The 8867-nt window shown below is 38.9% G+C and overlaps 1 protein-coding gene across 1 annotated transcript; it reads left to right on the top strand.

Moving 5' to 3' along the window:
• Positions 1-124: 124 nt before the first annotated feature.
• On the top strand, positions 125-7723 carry LOC121944169 (chondroitin sulfate N-acetylgalactosaminyltransferase 1-like). The gene is made up of 9 exons (XM_042487872.1): positions 125-487; positions 578-678; positions 799-977; positions 1932-2148; positions 2439-2540; positions 3203-3384; positions 6180-6274; positions 6369-6450; positions 7440-7723. Exons 1-9 carry the CDS (start codon positions 125-127, stop codon positions 7721-7723), a joined length of 1605 nt encoding a protein of 534 aa, XP_042343806.1.
• Positions 7724-8867: the final 1144 nt, after the last annotated feature.

The following is an 8867-nucleotide window of genomic DNA, read 5'->3' as shown; positions in this document are numbered from 1 at the left end:
CCGGAGGACGTCTTGAAACCATGGACTGCTCATCTTTTTGTGTGTGCATCTCCACATGACAAAAGCACGGTCATGTTTTTATTAGCCTCAAGAGTTTGAAGACTTTTTAAAAAGACAATCTGCCATGCTTAAACGGTGGCTTTTAGCCCTGCTGGCCCGGGTCGGCCTCATCGTGCTGGGCCTCTGCTGCTGCCTGTTCCTGTTCTACCTCCTTGCCTGTAAACCGTTGGCTCACAGCAGCCAGCAGTCCCCGCTGTGGTCTGGAGCGGCCACCAGTAAGGAGGGATACATGGCGTTGTTGCAGGAGAGGGAAGACTCTCACAAACATTACATCAACAGCCTGACAAAGCAGATAGCGCAGCTGAAGGAGGCTCTCCAGGAGAGGACGCAGCAGCTTCAGGAGTCCCTGGAAAAAGCCAAAACAAGAGGGATTCTGCCTCAGGGTCTGGAGAGCCTGCACAAAACCCCGACACAGACTGACCTAAAGGTAGGGAAACTTGACAGTAACATGTGCTGATGAGACAAATGGAGCGAGGCGTTAAAGATGTAGTAGTAAATGTTACATCATGTCCTGCAGGAGTTCCTACGCTCCCAGCTGAGCCAGGCGGAGGTGAACTCAGGTGTAAAGCTGCCCAGCGAATACGCTGTGATTCCTTTTGACACGTTCACCCTGCGGAGGTGAGTGGGACAGCCATTCATCGGTAAGGACAACAGTAGTACTACAGGAGTGCTTCTGATGTCAAGTCTTACCTCATGCCTCTTCATAGAGTGTTTTATTTTTCATGTCCTGTCACTCAGGGTGTACCAGCTGGAGACGGGGCTGACCAGGCACCCAGAGGAGAGGCCTGTGAGGAGAGACCGCAGAGACGAGCTGATCAGCACAGTGGAAACAGCTCTGCATGTCCTGAACGGACCTCAGCAACACACAGACAACACCAGGCGGAAACACACATACTCCCCTTCAGACTTCATCGAAGGTGAGAAAGATCATAATCATTATTATGCTGTGCTATGTCATGTTATATTATATTATATTATAGGCTTTATTGTCCTAGTGGGAAACTTGTTGTCTTTTTGCATTTAACGTAAAGCATCGTTGAGTACTTAGAAAAGCGCTATATAAGTCCTGTTATTGTAGTATTTATCATCATCTTTAAAACATTTATATTCCAAAATTTCCTGATAATTTCCAAGAAATGTTTTGTGAAGGACTATGCGATTAGGTTGTAATTATACAAAAGACAGAGACATTGTAGAGAATTTCAATTTAGTTTAATAATAACAACTGTTTATATACCAATTATTTACAAAGTGCTAGAGGAAGCAAAGGTAGGAATTTAGGGAATAATAAAAATAAACATCTACAAATATGTCCAAACACAAAAAGGTCAAAAAAAGTAAAACAAAAAGGCAAAAAAGAAATATGTATACAAAGGGTCAACAAGAATAAAGCAAATAAAAGGAATATAATTAATAAAACTGGCAGATCTTGAAAGGCAGTTAAAGTACTAAATAAGTAAAATTTTAGAATCTAAGACTATATGCAATAAAATACAATAAAACAAATATAAAAATAATATAAGAAGATGACATCCCATCAGTGGGGACTAAACAAAGATAAGAAGATAAAAACAAGAGATAGATGAACAAATAAATAAATGAAAACATGAAAAGATGGTAAGAACAGGACATAAAAAGGATAAGGTATGAATAAATACAGTTAGAGCAGCAAAATGAGGAAAAGACGTAAAACTGAATAAATAAATAAATAAAGTTAGTTTGCTGTATTGAGTAAATATGAAGAAAGTTATTTCAAACTTAACTTAATATGCAGTAATTATCCCAGTAATTAAATTTTCTAAAAAAAAATGTAGTGAAATCATTTTTAATATACCAATAAATAGATAAAGTGTTGTCTGCCTGTGTGATAGGGCTGACTCGTACGGAGCGGGACAGAGGAACCATTTACGAGCTGACGTTTAAAGGCGACGGCCCGCAGGACTTCACACAGCTCGTGCTCTTCAGGCCGTTTGGTCCTGTGATGAAGGTGAAGAGCGAGAGCGTGGACACGCACAGCACGCTCATCAACATCATCGTACCTCTTTCCAAGAGAGCAGAAGCATTCAGGCAGTTCATCAACAACTTCAGGTATCATGTAGAAAGTGTATTAACGCACCAACACCAGCTGTGATTGTATCAGAACATTATTGATCTCACACTTAAGTAGAGCGTTTAGAAGTGCAGAGTGAATCCTTATCTTAATAGAGTAGCTGGTTTAAAGCCAAAAAGAGTCCTTTACTCCTCAGATAAAATGGGAAGTTTAAACATGTGAGTCAAAGTGTTGTCCTTATCTGAAAAAAATGGTAGATACTCTCTTGATAAAGCATATAAAGTTGGGACTAACACATGTTTATTTGTATAATCTGTGTTCTGTTCAGAGAAGTGTGCATCCAGCAGGACGGCCGGGTTCATCTGACTGTGGTCTACTTTGGTCGAGATCAGATAGACCTGGTAAAAGCCATGCTGGACCAAACCACCAGGTAATACAGTCAATTTACAGTTCAATGGTGTGTTAAAGTAAACAATAAGTTCTTCCTGTGATCTTGGAGAGGATTATCACCTGTGCTGTTTAACCCTTTGAAACCTGGAGCCACATCACTTTTCTTGTGCACCTTTCAGATGCCTTAACTCTTATGTAACCCTTAGAAACCTGAGATATCTGTGCAATTTCTTTCAAAAACATGGGGACGAAAGGCAATGGGTAGCTTGGTAAGAAAAGATTGGATTTAAGAAAAAATAAAAATTAAAAGCTTGGAAAAATGTCTAGGAAAAAAGAAAAAAAATGGGAAAAACTATATTCATAATTAAGATAATTTAAAGATTACGTTACATAATTATTATAATATTTTTAAGCATTCTTTTCAAATATTGTTTGCTATTTTTGTAACTTTCTATTTAATTTTCTTTTATTCTTTCTTTTTTCTTTCTTTCTTTCATTATTTTTATTTATTTATTTATACTAACTTTCAGATACTACAAATTTCTTGCTAATTTTCAGGTTATGTCTACTATAGTCCCTCATTGCCTTTTTTCTGTTTTTGAAGGAAATCAGCCCAGTTTTCTCAGGTTTCAAAGGGTTAAATTGAAGAACATCACTGACACAGATTCCCCATAAAAGCCCTCCTGTCTTCCTCTTCTTCAGAGAGACTCGTTTCAGGAGCTTCACTTTGATCCAGCTGAATGAGGAGTTTTCCCGTGGTCGGGGTTTAGACGTGGGCGCTAGAGCTTGGAGGCGCAGCCAGAACGTCCTGCTCTTTTTCTGTGATGTCGACATCCACTTCACCGCTGACTTCTTAACTTCCTGTCGTCTCAACTCAGAACCTGGTGAGAGAGAAAGTGGATGTATGAAACATTTACATGTGAGGTTTTTCAACATCATGCAACATTTACCACATCTTGCAGAGATGTCGTACAGGCTTGATTCATACTGTAACCTTTTTCTTTAAGAATAAAACAACTTAGAGCGAATAATAATAACATTGACCATAAAATATCAAATAATACCTGTTTGAAGCTACTGCAGAAAAATAAACTTTTGTAATATTTGGTGAAACTGTCAATATCTACTGATATTATGCATGCATCTCTTACAAAGCTGTCAGTGATGTCAGTCACTCAGTTAACTGCAATCAAACTGAGTTTCTCACCTTTTGTTTAGTGCACTGTTTAAAGGTAAATCATTTAAAATGATGAAGTTTTCACCTGCTGGTGGGCGCTTCTTCTACTACAGCTTGACTGTTTTCTAGCATGGCAGCAGGATAACAAACTTCCTCATTTTTTTTAGCTAAACTGAGTTTTTGAAAAGATGTTTCAAAAGATTTGACTTGAGACATTATCAGGCAATAGGCAATGGTATGAGAGTCTAAATTTATATTTAATAAGTGCTGCGTAGTTTGACAGTTCGACTGCAATTCACTTGCAGTGATTGACATGACTGACAGCTGCGTTCAAGATTCCTCAAATCTGATTGGTTGCTTTTGTCCACACGCCTTAATGCAATTATAACCAAAACAAGGGGGCACAGGAACATGATTTTATTTTGTTTTTCTTTGGCATAGACTATATAAAATAATGGTAGCTACCATGAGACCCTTTGGTTTGTGGACCCATGTTTGAGGCCTTAACTATGGCATTTTGGCCATTGCCATCTTGTTTTATTTGAAGTCAGAAGTGACCATATTTGGATGAGAGGGTGGAGCTGTGGAGGAGCGAGGGTTGGATAGACTGTATATAAAGATGGATAACATGACAATCCCCTCAAAGTGCAGTTTTTCAATCTCGATCGCCCCCTGGTGTCTGTCTGCAGCATAGGTCATAAAGACTGCCCCTCCATGTTAGTCAAGGGACATAGGCCGAACTAAAAGCTCAAAGTACACGCCAGATAAATTTTTCCCAAAGATGGTTTTTGTCTCTGAAGGTAGTTCTTATCACCCTGATGTTTGTTCAAGTGTTTGTTTTTATGATTTGGTTCGGTTTTTGTAGAGTTATCAAATTCTGCAATCATTTTCTGCCATGATCGACAGCTGTGACAGCCAATCCATGCATTCGCATTCAGTGGGGCTGCTCAGGATTTGTCGTACAGGTCTCAGCTCCGATTGATATCACCAGCACAATATGGTAGTGGCTGTATCCTTGATATTTTAGCTTTACTTAAGCATAGTGGGGGTAAGTGACCTCCCGCAGAAGCAGACAGCCTGTCACTCAGGCGGCCCCGCCCTTAACTATGCATAACTTTTGGCCTTAATAAAATGTAAACGGGTAAGTTTTGAAAAATCATCCATCCTGCAGTTGTCATGAGGGTTGAAATAGGCCTTTCTTACAGCAGACACCTGAACTTGTTATAGTAGAAAAAGCAAAGGTGTTACCAATAATCCAAACGATGTTGTGTTCAATGCTTCAGGGAGTGTGACAGTGAGCAAAGGATCCTGAACTCAAAGCAGCCATACTATATACAGTTCCTACTGTGACAGTTCAAAATGTCAAAATGTGACTTGCTTTTAAGGCACACCACAATCATCAGCCACCTGAGGTTGCTGCTTGTTTGGGTTTTTTCCACAGTTACATATCTTATGTACTTCTGTCTGGATATATTGTGATTACATCAAATATGACAGAAACGTATTTCTCTAATAGTTACAAACTGTAGCTGTAAGTCATATTGTCTCCACCATCTGTTTCACTGCATTATTTAAAGGCCCTGCACATCCCCACAGGTGTTTTCAATTACTCCAACTGATTGGACCTCTGCTCAGGTTGAAGCTGGGCACAGTTATGTGAGGTCAGAGTCCATGTCCTATTGAGCCAATTCAATTTGTATGCCATATGGAGTGGTCTCCCCTCCATTTCAATTGGGCACATAAAATTACACATGCTGCTTATGTTGGCCTGCACTGACTCTGTGCAGCAGGTACGAAATGTTCAAATGCTGCAACAGCTTCATGAACAATGAAGACAATGAGGGAAAATAAGCACATATTTCATGACTTCTTGTTGCTGAATCATGTTGTACTGTTTCTGCAAAAAAGGAAAAAAAAAATCAACATCTCCAACACTTTCTGCTGTTAGATTCAACATCACACCTGCCGCCAGCTGTCCATTTCAACATATTTTCTGCCCTCGCTGCTGTGTCAAGGAGCATGCCAGAACAGGCCATTGGAGCTCTGTCAACCTTAGTCATAGCTATATAAGATTTACATACACAAAGATATCATGGAGTCAGGAAAAGGGTGGATAAGAGTGTTAAAGGTGTAAGATGACAAACCATAAAAAGAAGAAGAAAACTAACTGCGGAGATGCCAATGTCTGCACTGTACTTACCAGAGATCAGTTAGCAGTCTGTTAATTCTCTGTTCAGGCCTGATGTTTTTTGCAGCTCTTCCTCTTTTCACTCCAGTCACACCTCTGCTTGTGCTGCCAGTAATGAAAAATGCATTTTCTTGCTGCCAGGTGTAAAACAAAAGATGTGCTTACTGCAGCCTGATGGTGTTTTAAAATATCACAAATGACGATAGTTTTCATTATTTTATTAGTTCTTCTTTACAAGCTCTACTTGTAGAAAACAAACCACAATAATAAATTAATATGACCTTTTGTCTCTTTCACCTGTTTTTTGTCTCTAGGTAAGAGAGTGTACTATCCAGTGCTCTTCAGCCAGTACAACCCATCTATTATCTACAGTAACCAGACACTTCTACCCTCTGTTCAACAGCAGCTGGTGGGTAAAAAATTACAATATACCAACAGCTGCATGTAATAAATTACATATGTGGTCAGGATGTAAGAGACTGATTTGTTCCTTTTCGTCTCAGGTGATAAGGAAGGAATCTGGATTCTGGAGAGACTTTGGGTTTGGCATGACATGCCAGTACAGGTCTGACTTCCTCAACATAGGTAATGGAAAAGCTTGTGTTATTGTATGTTTTGTGAGACAAAAAACAATTAAATATCACAATACACATACTGTATATGGCAGTAGATGAATGCATTTTATATAAAATTTCATTATTTTCCTTTTGGTGATTCCCTTAATGTCGCAACAGTAATTGTACATGAACAGCTAAAGTCTTTCACCCCCTGATATCTTGTTAGTTTGCAGCTTTGAATGATCTCTCTCTGCTTTATGCCCTTTCCTTGTTTAAATACATCAAGTTAAAGTTGGGATAAGTGATTTCATTTTGGCATCACTTGGCAAAAATCCCATAATAAGCTGACAGAGAGAAAACAGACTTCTGCACCTCATCTTGGCTCTGTTGTCAGGTGTTAGAAAATCAGGAACATGATGGGCGACTTTGGCCAATCAAAGATCATTTCAAAGAGAGGGTGTCCTGCAAATGCAGATACTCGTGCAAGTCCATTTGGTGAAAGCCTGATTCAGTGGTGAGGAATCCTGCCTGCTTTTCCAGCAGTGGAAACAACTGCCTACACTGCAAAGTTACCCGAAAAAGGAAGACTGATTTATCAAAAGAGATTGTGTAAGAGAGTCTGGCAATAAACAAAATAACACACGTCTCAGTATTGGAGAAGTGTTTCAGAGATGGGGAGAAGATATGTGATATGAAGAGATGTTAAACCATCTTCTGTGAGAACTAAAGAGTCACAGCTGCGGCTTAAACTAAGCCCAGTGTGTCCTCCATTCATCCTCCCCGCTATAAACTGTTTGCCAGGAGGACAGCGGCAAACAGTGGACAGGAGGAGGATGTATTTTCAAAATGTGCCATTTTATTGTTTGTTTGTTTTTTTGTTTTCTTTTTTTACCTTTTTGTGTTTCTGCCTACCCCAGCTTTAAGGAAACATTATTCCCCTCAACTGCTATTTGTGACTAAGATTTTTACTCAGCAATTGAAAAAAAACCATATTTAAACTTTTTTGCTTCGTTGCAGGTGGTTTTGACCGTAACATTAAAGGTTGGGGGTTGGAGGACGTTCACCTGTACAGGAAGTACCTGCACAGTAAACTGATGGTGATTCGCTCTCCATCTCGGGGCCTTTTCCACTTGTGGCATGAGAAGAACTGTGCAGACGAGCTCCCTCCAGACAAATACAAGATGTGTATGCAGACCAAAGCCATGAGCGAAGCCTCTCACGGTCAGCTGGGGGAGCTGTTCTTCAGACGAGAGATTGAGGCTCATTTGAGCTCCCAGAGAGGGACAAACAGAGCAACATGATGAAGACAATAAAAAGGACAATATAACAGGGCTTTGGCGATTTCAGTCACTGCTTTGTATGTTCCTGTTGTCATGATAATTTGTGTTTGCTCACATTATTCAGCTTAAAAAAAGATGATTTACTGTGATTATTGTTCTCCATAAAGACACATAAACAAGTGCAAATAAAGACTGATAAAGACACATAAACAAGTGCAAATAATGACTGATAAAGACACATTAACTTGTGCAAATAATGACTGATATATTTTGTGTAAATAAAAAAGTTAACTGTGTGACCTATTTGTATGTTTTATTCCCACAGGGGAAAAATGTTGATAGTTTAATTGTTTTAATTTTGTGTCCTTAATAAAAAGCTGGTATTCCCAAACTTTTTTAATTCATAACCGCACTGGAAGCAGCAAAAAAAAAAAAAAAAAAAAAAAAAATCCCCTTGTCTCTTTTCATCAACCAGTAACATTAAACAGAAAATAAAATAATCAATAACTTGAATCACGTGGATTTTCATCGATCTTTCTCTTCAGTGTCTGTTGTGCAAAAGTAAGGTAATCTTTGCCCAAATGATCCCATGCAAAAGAACAAATATATTCTTGCTTTTTGGGGGTAACACTTTATGATGAATGTGCAACTCATATTCTTATGTAATGCTTCACTAATGCATGACTCATCAGGATTTTATGCATTAATGAATCATGCATTAGATATGATTTGTACCCTTATTATACATTTTTATCCACATTCAAAAAATATATAGGAATGACATATTTGCCTAATAAGCATCACCATAACTCATCAAAAATAAAACTGTTACACTGATTAAATTACACTCATATTACATATTGTGGCCTACATATTTTTGGTGTATATGTATATGTATATGTGTACATATACACATGTATGATGAAAATACCATCTAAAATAACCTAAAGAAACATGGAGGAAATTCTCACACAGTTATACCTTATCAATGTGGTGTATTGATATGGAGACAGTGAGCTCTCTTCTATTAATAGTAATGTACTGATGTCACCTTCGCAGACGCAGGAGGAGGAGCAACTGCGCATCGGCCGACGGCTGTCGTAGCGTCAACGCAGGCACGCGATAGGCCTGAAACTCCTATTACCACTTCCTTGTCTTGTGATGC

The sequence above is a fragment of the Plectropomus leopardus genome, chromosome 6 (assembly GCF_008729295.1).
Source record: "Plectropomus leopardus isolate mb chromosome 6, YSFRI_Pleo_2.0, whole genome shotgun sequence".
In the NCBI taxonomy this organism is placed as follows: Eukaryota; Metazoa; Chordata; class Actinopteri; order Perciformes; family Serranidae; genus Plectropomus; species Plectropomus leopardus.
The sequence above is the reverse complement of the archived record's forward strand: the minus strand, read 5'-3'. Positions and strand labels throughout refer to the sequence as shown.